General features: G+C 40.6%; 1 protein-coding gene across 2 annotated transcripts in view; it reads right to left on the reverse strand.

Moving 5' to 3' along the window:
* Window positions 1-963: 963 nt before the first annotated feature.
* LOC113019579 (uncharacterized) overlaps window positions 964-12,709 on the reverse strand; it is a 30,335-nt gene continuing 18,589 nt past the window's right edge. The window contains exons 7-12 of one of the 2 annotated variants that reach the window (XM_026163350.2): window positions 12,200-12,373; window positions 11,872-12,045; window positions 11,486-11,659; window positions 6,309-6,482; window positions 2,162-2,208; window positions 964-1,986 (exon numbers count right to left, since the gene is read on the reverse strand). In XM_026163350.2, coding sequence (XP_026019135.2) covers window positions 1,451-1,986; window positions 2,162-2,208; window positions 6,309-6,482; window positions 11,486-11,659; window positions 11,872-12,045; window positions 12,200-12,373 — 1,279 coding nt within the window. In that variant the 3' untranslated portion in view covers window positions 964-1,450. Of the gene's footprint in view, window positions 1,987-2,161; window positions 2,209-6,308; window positions 6,483-6,627; window positions 6,799-11,485; window positions 11,660-11,871; window positions 12,046-12,199; window positions 12,374-12,709 lie in introns of those variants that run through there. The other variant, XR_013906693.1, reaches the window with a different exon arrangement.

A 12,709-nucleotide genomic window follows, 5' to 3' on the forward strand; every position in this document is an offset into this window, starting at 1 on the left:
TGTTGTTCTTGTCATGTTTCCATGCTTCTGTGTCTCCAGGGTTTTCCAAGTACAGGTTTTTGCCACGTTCAAGGTTTTGTTCTTCATCTTTTGTGTTTCACATTTATTTTCTCCCAGTTCGGTTCTAGTTAGTTTCTTCCTAGTGTATATGCTTTTTGTTCTTGTACCTTTCTTATCAGTCATATTAAACGGCTTGCATTTTGTTATATTCAAGTTTTCTTCTCGTTCCTTCGTGTCTGCATTTCAGATCCGATCCTCAAATTTATACAGTCAGCTTCGCAGCCAGACTGTGACAATAAATCCCCAACGGTATCACCAGCAAAGCACCATCACACCTCCTCCATGCTTCATGGTGGGAACCATGCATGTAGAAACCATCCGTTCTCCTTTTCTGCATCACACAAAGACACGTCAGGTGGAACCAAAGATTTCATCAGACCGAAGCACAGATTTCCACTGGTCTAATGTCCATTTTTTGTGTTTCTTGGCGCAAACAAATCTCTTCTGCATTTTGCTTTTCCTTAGTTGTGGTTTTGTAGCAGCTATTTGACCAGAAAGGCCTGATTCACACACACACTCCTATGAACGGCTGATGTAAAGATGTGTCTGCTACTGGAACTCTGTGTGGCATTTATCTGGGCTCTAATCTGAGGTGCTGTTAACCGGCAATTTCTGAGGCTGATGACTTGGATGAATTTATCCTCAGCAGCAGAGGTGACTCTTGGTCTTCCTTTTCTGGGGTGGTCTTTACGTGAGACAGTTTCGTCATAGCTCTCGATGGTTTTTTTTACAAAGTCTACTTTCAAGGAGAATGTGAAACAGGCAGAAATGTTCAGCTCTGACTCCCTCCTGTTCTCTAGTTTCTACTTTCAATAGAGAAAGTGGAAATGTTTATATAACTTGATTCTAATCTGCCGCTGAGTCTCTTTCACACTGCTGGAAACACAAAGCACAGACCACAAATACCTGTTCAACCAATTACATTTATTTCACTTTGATCTGCCACAAACAGCAGCGATTTCCACGTCCCCTTTATCAGGCTGTGGGACAGTAAGTTTTAATGTCTCAATGGAGTTTAAAGTTTCACAGCTCCAATGTGCAGCCGTCACCTTAGAAATAAACAGCAGCAGTGAGAGCGCACTGGGCCCTTTACTACGAAGACACAGTTTGCTGTCTTTAACAGTCTCAATGTTTTTCAGACATTAAATGTTGCTTTATAAACTATTGAGCCAATACATTCATCTTATATGGCTGAAGCATTTTCAACTTATTAGTTTGCAAAAATGATTGCTAAAGTTTACAAGGAATCATTTAACAGTTTAAAACATAAACTGATTGAATTTATGACTCTGAAAATGAGTTTGAGCGAAAGAGACAGACATGTACAGACTGAATTAGCTCTTCAAGAGTCAGAGTGTTCTCTAACAGGAGTTCACTCTTTACACTCAACTTAGCACAGACTCACTGAGGAACTAGAACAGATCGAAAATCCAGGATAAAGCATTTCAGTGATTGTGGTTTTGAAGGTGTGAAGGTGGATCAGAGTGTCAGAGGAGACTCTGTAGAAGGACAGAGTACCAGCAAGACAGTCCACATACACTGCTACTCTGTTAGAGACAGAGGAGGAGGAGGAGGAGGAGGAGATGGGTGTTTCTCTCTTATTGTGACAGACAGAATGAGGACCATCATTAGAGCAGCGTAGTCTCCAGGATTGATCATTCTGTCCAAACCTACAGTCATAAGTGTCTCCTTTTCCCTCGATTCCTTTGTAACTCACTGATATATCAACCCTTCCTCTCCACTTGACCTCCCAGTAACAGCGACCAGTCAGACCATTTCTACACAGCAGCTGAGGATGAACATCAAATCTTTCTGGATGATCAGGATATGACTGAACCCCCTCCACATATGTCACCTTCCTGTTGTTGTCAGACAGTTGCAGGTTTGTGTTCACTGTGTTTGTGTCGATTGTGAGTTGACAGGAATCTGATGGAGAGAACAAACACAATCCAGCTGCAGTTATTGATCCATCATCTGTTCATTGATTGACACTTTGATGATGACTCCTGACATCAGAGATATGAATTAGTGATGTAACAGTTTGAAGATGATTGAATGTGTGCTGCGTTATTTTCATGAACCACATTAAAAACACACTTACACTTCCTCAGACCTGGTGTCAACCATCGGACTCCAGCAGGCTCCAACCTGAAAGGAGGAGGGCGTCAGACAAGCACAGTCTCTTTCAGCATGCACACATGGACATTACATGGCTCGCATCCACATACTGTTAGACACTGATAAAGGAACTAGAGATGGACCGATCCGATATCACGTATCGGTATCGGTCCGATACTGACCTAAATTACTGGATCGGTTATAAATAAATATAAATAAATAAAAAATGTAATCCGATCCATTAAATATCATGAAAACACCTCACAAAACTTGCAACACAGTGTAACTCGGCTCATAACCGTAGCACGTCGGAGCAGTATGCGTCACGTGATAGAGCGGCTGCATGTATTTGGAGCTTCGCTACCAAACCAGTATTTCATCTCCGAGAAAGTTATCCCAGAGAGAAGTAAAGCAAGTGTGTAAGTTCATCTATGAATGTTTGTAAAGCGTTCCCATGTTAAGCTTAACAACCGATATATGGAGCGACTGCCTCTCTCTCTCTCTCTCTCTCTCTCCTGCTGCTACTTCAATCATGAAACTGATCAATGATCAGCTGATCGGCTTTTCTGTCGCGAGTCCGTCTCTCTTCTTTGCTTTTGGCCCACTTTGCACCAGAAAGAGGAAACCAGCGGCTGAACAACTGCAGCACGTTTAAGCTTGATCAGCTGTTGTTAGAATTTATTTAATATTACTTTCTACTCGAGGATCTTTTTCTACGTAGCTGACGGCTGTAACTGTGCAGGGGCGGATCTAGCAAAGTTTAGCCAGGGGGGCTGATAGGGCATGAACAGGGAAAAGGGGGCACAAAGACATACTTTTCTTTCTTATTCTCATTTAAAATGTCTAGCTGTTAATAAATAATTATCTGAATCTTACACCCATTTTACATCTGATTTAAAATGTATAGAAGTCCATTACTGTGTATAGTAACTGTTAAGTCTAATATACCCTAGTAAGCTATAGTACTTTTTCCTTTGGGAAAGTACCATCTGTGAATTCTGCAATTCTGTTGAAGAAAGATGTTGAATCTATTTAATTATTGTGGAAAAATAATTTATTTCTGTGTATTTTTTTTCACATTGCATCAAATTAAAGTTGATTACGTCGATTAAGAATCATGAGGTGGGGGGTGGTTCCCTATTTTTTCTTTTGCTGGGAGTTTGCAACCCCATTAGTTATGTTGCTTAATATTTCTGCTAAGTACTCTTTAAAATACCAGAATATGGAGGATGGTGCAGGTTTAAGTTTATTAGATTGATCAGTGTTGCTGAACTATGAAATATTTTGTGCACAGTGCATTTTTTTACATACAGGTTTAATAGAATAGCTTTATTGTTGTTGTTTATTTAAACTTAAGTATGAACTTATACAAAATGCAGCAAGATATAAAAAAAACAGTATTTATTAAAAAACACACTATATCGGATTCATATCGGTATCGGCAGATATCCAAATTCATGATATAGGTATCGGTATCATAACAAAGTGGTATCGTGCCATCTCTAAAAGGAACAGTCCAACATTTTCTCTACATAGAACCCCAAAACAATGTGTGAGACAGTAAAATGTTCGCCTATCAATTTTTGCTCCCATTGAAAAGCTTCTCATTTTTGTACTTGGATTTTAATATTTTCAAATGTAGTTTCAATTCAAAATATTTTAAGAAGTATGATACATTTCTAGGCATTTATACTTCACATAAGTATGAACCAAATCTGAAACAACAATTTATTATGAAATTTAATGATTTGTTGTATACTAAAGTAATGGAATTCATCTTCAAAGAAAAATCCATGTTACTCAAGTGTGTTGAACAAGTTTGTTCAAAAATTGTTTTATTTAATCACGTTTTTACAGTTCAGGAGATTAGATCATATTTGAGATATTTGAGGGTGGGTTACATGTGAGCTCATCTGTTTGAACATGAATAATATTACAAAAATTCAAAAAATTTCAGCTGTTCTTAAATTTGTGGTCAGAAGCTTACATGCATTTATTATAAGCATGAATTTCGTGGTAATTTGGAGCTTTCGAAGGTTACTTGAAAAGTTATCCCCACTGTCAGCGTCAACCCACATATTTTAGCCTGAGTCTCACCAGGCTAAGACAGCTCAAATAAAAAATAAGGCAGTGACATCATTTTAGAGAAACAGGGCCTCATTTATCTTTGGTTATGCAATATGCTGAAGAACAATCCCTACATAGCAAGCAGGTCTGGCCCGGATCTGGTATCAAGCCGGCACTGCTGACTGACTTCTGGCACGGTAAGTGGTATGTCATCCAGATATGGGCCAGGGCTGGCATAGATGGCACTGTCTATGTGATGGCATATGTTTTGGGTTATGTTGCCCAGGCTCATAGAAAAGATGTCTGGCCAGATGTGGCATTAAGCTGTCACTTCTGACTGACTGACTGACTAGTGTCATGGTAGACTGTATGGCAGCCAGATGTGGGCCAGATCTGTTTATGCGATGGCATGCCATATCTGTCCCGATTGTGGTTTTGGTTGATGTGGCATTCAGTTCAAAGAAAGTGTTTGATTGCATGAATGTGGCATGTTGTATAGAGCATTTTGAGTAATCCGGGAAAGTAGAGGAGCGCTATATAAGAATCAGTCCATTCACTGTCTGAACAGAGTTTCCTTTGCCAGAGTTAATCCACACATGGGCCAGCACAGGACCACCAGTGTGTCTGCAACTGGCCTTGTGCTGGCTCATGTGTGGGCCACCTCTGGAAAACCAGATCTGGGCCACCAAAGGGCCGTCATTCTTTGCGGTGTGTGGGCCATACCAATTTTGCTATGTGGGATATGTTTGTCAGCCACAGGGCCACCATGACAATACATTGTGATTTTTAGTTAAGTTGGAGTTGAGACTGGAGAGTGTCAGAGTGCAGCTGGAAAGCTGCATGCTTGGGTGCCAAGCCAGAAAACAATGAAGAGGCTGCCAGTAGTGTGTGTCATGGCAATCAAAGTGGAAAATAAACATGGACAGTGTTTCCACTTGATGACGTGGCTGCTGCATAATACATGGTGGCAATGAACAATAATCAGGCTGTGGTGCAGCAGAAGCACCTGGCAAAACTTCAGGCGCATGTGATTGGCAGTAGCAGAAGTGGCAGGTCGGGGCTACAGCATCACCATCCCCCATCCACTGTCGGTGTCGCTGCACAGGATAGGGGAGGGAGATGACTCCCAGGTCTTCCTGGAGACCTTTAAGGCCACTGCTGAGGTGTGTCAGCGGCAGAGTGGGCACCACAACTGTTGCCACTGCTGTCAGGGAAGCCCCAGATGGCGGCCCTGAATCTGCCACCGTGTCTGCTACTGAGCTCTAAGTAAGATCTTCTAGGCCGGAAGCTGCATGATGCAGCGGTGAGGTGGCAAGACCCCGGGCAGTCAGAGAATGAGGCCCGCATGAATGTGTCTTTAGTACATTTTTATGCAGAGATTAATTTGATATGAATCAGGGTGAGACAGAGAAAAATAATTTAGCAGTGCATTGTTAAACATAAAGCAATCTATCCAAATGGTGAAAAAAATATGAGCAAAAGACATTTATTATTGTTCCTGGAAAAGTTCTCCTCGGAAATTGCTACATATTTATCTCTTCATTGTTCAACTAGACTACAGTTTATGCTGTGAACAAAGAAAAACTGTTCCTACATGTGTGATTGTTCATGTTACATCTGCATGAAACAAACAGAAAGTGAATGAAGAATGTAGGAAATCCCAAAAAGTTGATTCTGTACATCTGAACGTAGTGTTGTTAGTGGGAGAAAATGTTTGTCACTCATTCAAGTAACTTCTTCAGTAACTGCAGGTTTCCCCAAACTTATAAACAGTACATTTGCACAATAACTGAAACTAGCACCATTGAATGAACAATGGGCTATAAGGTCAGTTCCATTATCATTATTATGCAAATTATCATGACTATTGATCAACAACCATTGATCAGTAATCAATGGCCATGAGTACCATTCCCAGAGAGTTGGGGAATGGCTGCAATCACAGCTTTCTAAGATGGTGAAAGATGTACTCTTAGGTCCCCTCCTCAATTCAGAGAAGGGCTTTCCCTTTGCACTTGAAATGTATGCAGCTCTTCCTTCTCAAACAGACATTCTCTCCATACCTAAGAGTGTCCAGTCTCCAGCGTGGATCCTTAAGTCCAGCCAACAGCAGCTTCATTCCTGAGGCTCCTGGATGATTGTAGCTCAGGTCCAACTCTCTCAGATGGGAAGGGTTGGAGCTCAGAGCTGAGGCCAGAGAAGTACAGCCTTCCTCTGTGATCAGACAGCCTGACAGACTGCAGACACACAAAACAACAATCCATCTGTAACCAATGACTTTCTGTTTGTTAGAAACAATAACATCTAACCATCTGTTTGATTTAATTTAACTGTACTTACAACTAAAAAGAAAAACGAATTAGGCAGCGCAAGTTAACTTACTGTACAATATAACTTGCTATGAAATATCAGCAAGAAAGCCCCATCAATAAGACCATCAGTGTGAGGAGCACTTTGTAGCATTGGGGATCAAGACTAGCCATTTAACATGGCTGTTTGGGTGGGAGGTGGGCACAGGGGGATGTGCACGAAGAGAAAAGAACAAAAGACAAACTGTGGACAGAGAGGACAAAAGTTAAGGATATGCATATAAAAAGCATTACGAGTGAAAACAGAAAAAATGCTCAGAGTATCATAGCAAATCTATGAATAGCCCGAGCCTATAAGGAGAATAATGGATAAGCTAGCTGCTTCTCATAATACAAAATATAAATGAATCAGTCTTTAATTTCTGAGATCTGTTTGACTTCAGCACTCAACGTCCCACCATAACCCATGGAGAAAATTAGGCACCTGAACATGAAGCGGATGAAGGTGGAATATTGTGAGGATTGATAAAGATGATGATGAAGATGTGAATCCAGGAGGAGTGGGTGGATGGTAGCATCACCATGCAGGATCAGTGTGAGAATATATCATCATCCACAAAGCAGCACCCTCCATGGAGAAGGAGACTGTAGACTAAGACTAATAACAGACGTGGAAAACACCAGCTACTGGTAGACCGTGCAATCAAACGAGACTGCAAGACCAGGCTGACCAAACTGTGAACTACATGATTTGATTACAAGAAGGCCTATGACTCAATGCTTCATACCTGGATCCTATAATGCCTAGACCTATACAAGACCAACAGGACCTAAGAGCCTTCATCATGAACTCAATGGGAATGTGGCAGACAACAATCCGTCCCTGCTGCTGTTCTACATAGGCCTGAACCCCCTCAGTAAGATCATTGACAAGACTGGCTACGGATACTGACTACAGAATGGAGCAGTTGTCTGCCAAGAGTGGATGAGACATCAATTCACTGATCCATATTAAAAAGGATATACAGAAATGACATTGGAATGTCGTTCGGACTGGAGAAATGTAGTCCAATGATAACAAAGAGACGGAAGGTAGTCAGAACTGAGGGGATTTAACTACCAGAAGGCAAAATTGCAGATAAAGAGGACAGTTGCAAGTACCTGGGGATCCCACGGGCAAATGGGAACTATGAAGAGGCTGCTACCAACAATTACCTGCAGAGAGTAAGGCAAGTCCTGAGGAGTCAGGTGAACGTTAAGAACAATATACGGGCTATCAACACCTACGCATGATCAGGTACCCTGCTAGGATAATAAGGTAGCCAAAGGAAACAATAGAAACAACTGCATGCATGGAGGATTTCACCTCAAATCCACACCCTGAGGCTGTACGCTAAGCAGAAGGAAAGAAGTTGGGGATTGGTGAGTGTCAGTATTACCATCCAGGATGAGACAATGACCATTCACGAATACATCAGGAAGATTATCCCAGCTGAATGCTCAGTGAATACCTCAGGCATCAGAAACTAGACTTGTAGTCAAGACCGCCTAATCCGAGACCAAGACAAGACCAAGACCAGAGGGTATCGAGACCAAGACCGAGACCAAGACCAGAGGGTATCGAGACCAAGACCGAGACCAAGACCAGAGGGTATCGAGACCAAGACCAAGACCAAGACCAAGTTGAGACGAGACCAAGACCGAGACAAAAAAAGTCTTTAAACTGCAGCCAGATGCTATTCTATATACATATGCAGGACACCTTAAACTAGTTTTTTAATTAAGCAGCAAGGCAGAAGAAAGTCGGGCCTGTATCGAGACACGAGGACTAAACCCCAATTCAACCAGACCCAGAACTGATCCGGAATTAAAACAGGACTACAACAGTAACCAAGACAGAACCAGAATCAGAACTAGATGATAGTAGCACTAAAAATTCTACCAAAGTACAATATTTAGATTGAGAAAAGATTATATAATTATTTAGCCTTGTTGTGCAAACAAGCCTGCATAACTTAATAAATATAGAATTTGAAAAGGAACAAATGGTATCTAAAAAGAAACACTAGGCACATGTTCTGATGAGTTTTGGCAAACAACCATTTGACTAACGTGTGTCCCACCTGCTCTTGTTCATCTCTGTTCTGTCGTCATTCTCTCTCTCCCTCTCTGTTCCTCTCTCTCCCTCTTTGTGCTGACAATCAAGCCAAACAGCAACATCATCAAATATACAGTTGAAACCAGATATTTACAAACTCTTCAGATAAAAACACTTTTTAATTGTAACATCAAATCAGACTAAATGTTTATTTTTTTAGATTGATAAATATAAAAAACATATTTGTTAACTTTAAGAGTAAAGAGAGAAACTATCTGTATTTCTTAATTGCAAATGGCACCAAATTGTATTCAAAATTGAGCCACACTTATGGAGCTCCACAGTTCTTTTCCTGGTGTTTTGGTTGACATCTCTTGATTTTCCCATGTCACAGAAACAGGCTCTGTGTTTTGCCTTATATGCATCCACAGGTGTGCCACCAATTTACTCACATGGACTCTACTAACCTATCAGAAGCTTCTTCAGCTCAGAATCGAATCGTCTGGAGTTTCTTATTAATTAACAATAAACTTAGTGTACACGTGCTCCTACATTTGATCAAAGTGATTAAAATAGACAGCTCCTCTTTTTATTCTGACATTTAACTAATTCAAAAGATATTTCAACATTTATTTATCTAAAACAAAAGTTTACTCTAAATTGATGTTTAACAGTAAAAAAAAGTTTATGTTTTCTCCATAAAGTGTATGTAAATATCTGGTTTCAGCTGTGAATATACTGCTGTGTATTGAAATTCCTCTTGTTTTGCATAGATATACTGAACAACATCCAAAGCATAATATATAAAATAACATCTACCTGAGTTTTTTCTTTGAAAGAAGCTCCTTATGTCCATTGTTGTGTACATCAGTACACAATTGAAACCGATTTAGAGAGTTTGTTTAGCCGTGGAGGGTAACAACTGAAAATATGAAATGTAAGCTAAGACTCTCTAAAAAATCAGCATTGCTGTTCGGCTTTTTATTTATCCATTTGTTGATTCACTCGAAGAGCAAGTAACGCAACCAAGTGATCAGTTTGATATCAATCTTTTGTGATACACCGTCATATTTACATTATTAGTTCAGTACGAATGATTTTCTTTGATACCTGGTCAAACTTAAGCTCTCCTCTGTCTGCAGCAAACTCGCAGGCAGCAGCTTCTCCCCCCTCGTTCACATGGGTGCTGTGCTCAGTCGCCTAGTGCCTGAGCTCGGATCATACCAAAATTAGGGGGAATTTATGACGGTGCGCTCTGTGCTTCGTGTGTTGTTTTTGTTTTATACAGTTGTCAGTCAGGCATCTAACTAAAAAATTACACTCCAAAAGATCCCATGCTTCTGAAAAAAATGACCCGGGCTTAAGCCCCGTAAGCCAGCCACCCCCCCCCCCCCCGCTCCGCTGATGGTTGACTCCAAATCTCCCAAACACTATGTCGATTTGAGAACGCAGGACCGAAACAGCGAGACCAAGACCGAGACCAAGACAAAAGTCCGTCGAGACCGAGACCAAGACAAAAGTCCGTCGAGACCAAGACGAGACCAAGACGAGACCAAGACCACGTAAAAGTGGTCTCGAGACCGGTCTTGGTCTCGAGACCGGTCTCGAGACATCCAACTCTATCAGAAACTCAAGAAAGAGGAGGAAGAGGAAGAACCATCATGGAACTACAGGCGCCTGTATGATATGGTATTTACCATGGGCAGATAGAGGAACTGACAGACATCCAGAAATCCTAACAGTGGCTAGATAAAGCTGGACTGAAAGACAGCACAGAGGCACTAATCATGGCAGCACAGGAACAAGCTCTGAGTACAAGATCCATAGAGGCTGGGGTCTGTCACACTAGGCAAGATCCCAGGTGCAGGCTGTGTAAAGATGCCCCTGAGACAAGGGTCCAAGATTCTAGCAGGCCAGTAGTAATCGGAGCACTAGGAAGTGGAGATACCAGCAACAAAATTGGAGATATCTGTCGAGAAGAACACAGTCCAAGGAACAGCTAAGATACTGTGTAGAACCCGCAAGCTCCCAGGCCTCTGGTAGAGGACTGGGCTTGAAGGATAGGGTTAGGGGTTAGGGTTAGGGTTAGGGTATTTTGTGGGAGTTCTGTTCTCCCTGACCCAGTGTTTCCCATAGGCAGTGTTTTCAGGCCTAGCATGTTTTCAGTTTTCAATAAGTTTGTAGTTTTCAGTTTCTCTCTTTGTAGTTTATGTTTTAAATCGCCTGCTGTGGCTGCATGGGAGTGGTGAAGCAGCGGGTTCAGGGGACAGTGCCAGGGAAAGCTGGCTGGCACAGCGGATATCCATCACAGTAAACATGTCTTCCCTATTCCAGTTGCTGCTGTTCCAGAGGAAGAAGAGTGTGTGGTACTGGGCTGAGATGACAGTTGAAAAGTTGAACACTGAAAATCTCTGAACAAAACATTGACTTGCATTGCAACACTGTGTGCATTTGGGTCCCTCTATCACACCTTCTTCCAGCCAAATAAATGAGTCACTTTTAGTTTTACTAAAACTAGGTCCTTATTTCATTTACACTCCACATAGTCTCAATAATATAAAGAAACATGGACAGTAACCAACACTTAAACATATCATTCCAACATTTTCTTAGGAACTTGGTATGTTATGGAAGCAAAACTGCACTAAATTTCAAAAAGAGCAGAAGAAATTATGAAAAAGTTCCACCATGAAAAAATATAAGACAGTAATTTAGAAGGTAATAATCCATCCAAAGGCAAAGCTGACGATCCATCTTCTATAAAGATGATCTATTGATTCAGTTATAAACATAATGTGTTCAATGATCTTTGATGGAAAATTTTTAAACTGACCTGAGAATTTCCAGTTTACAGTTTAGACTTTCCAGTCCAACAAATAAATGCTTCACTCCTGAATCCTGCAGGTCAGAGTTACTCAGGTCCAACTCTCTCAGGCTAGAGGATTGGGAGCTGATAACCAAGGAAAGAGCTTCAGAGCTTCTCTCTGAGAAGGTGCATTGACTTAGTCTGAAAAAAATAATATGACCATTAAAAGAAATGCCCTTGTTAAATTGTAACAAGGGTGCGGTGAGGAACTATTAGATTAAGCGATATTCTTTTTTTCAGAATTCTTTAATGCCCTACTTTGATAAAACAACATATAGATGGGCTTGACATTTATTGGCTAGATATTTGATTTGTTAATTAAACAAACAAATATAATTTGACCTCAACCTGACCTCAGCGTATTCAGTTTACAATTTAGACTTTGCAGTCCAGTAGATAGAAGTTGCAGTCCTGGATCCTGCAGGTGGTTGATACTCAGGTCCAGCTCTTTCAGACTTGAAGATTGAGAGCTGAGAACTGAAGACAAAGATTCACAGCATTTCTTGGGGAGGTTACACACACTCAGTCTGGAAATTAAAAAAAAAACATGAAAAATCAATAATTAGCAATGATTAATCCAAAATTTTAAATAATTTTTATTGCCTTTTGTTTAACAGGTTGTCTTGAAATTTTATAAATAATGAAAAATAATAAGAAACTACAACAAGCACTTGATCTGACCTGAGAATTTCGAGTTTAGAGTGTCGACTATCCACTGCAGCAGACAGCTTTATTACTCCTGAATCTTTCAGGCTGTTGGTACTCAGGTCCATCTCTCTCAGACTAGATGACTGGGAGCTGAGAACTGACAACAAATCTTCACAGACTCTACCTGAGAGGTTACAGCTGCTCAATCTAAAAGCAAACAAACAAAAATAAATAAACTTAAAAATTGTGTCTGGAAAAAATAAAAACATTATAAAATAACACAATTATACCAACATAAAAACATTATAAAATAACACAATTATACCAACATATCTAAAAGGAAAACAGGGAAGATTTTAATATCTGTGTATATTCAGGCCAAAATAAGTCCTATTTGTCCCGTCTTGGACCATTTCTCTCATTTAATTCTCTATCTGAAGCAAGCAACTTGAGCTTCTTTCCTTTTACTGTCACTAGCCTTGCCAGACTAGACTGGCCAGTTTCAGGACATCTGCTGAAGGGCAGCACTCGGTCCTTAAGAAC

The sequence above is a fragment of the Astatotilapia calliptera genome, chromosome 3, assembly GCF_964374335.1.
Source record: "Astatotilapia calliptera chromosome 3, fAstCal68.1, whole genome shotgun sequence".
In the NCBI taxonomy this organism is placed as follows: domain Eukaryota; kingdom Metazoa; phylum Chordata; class Actinopteri; order Cichliformes; family Cichlidae; genus Astatotilapia; species Astatotilapia calliptera.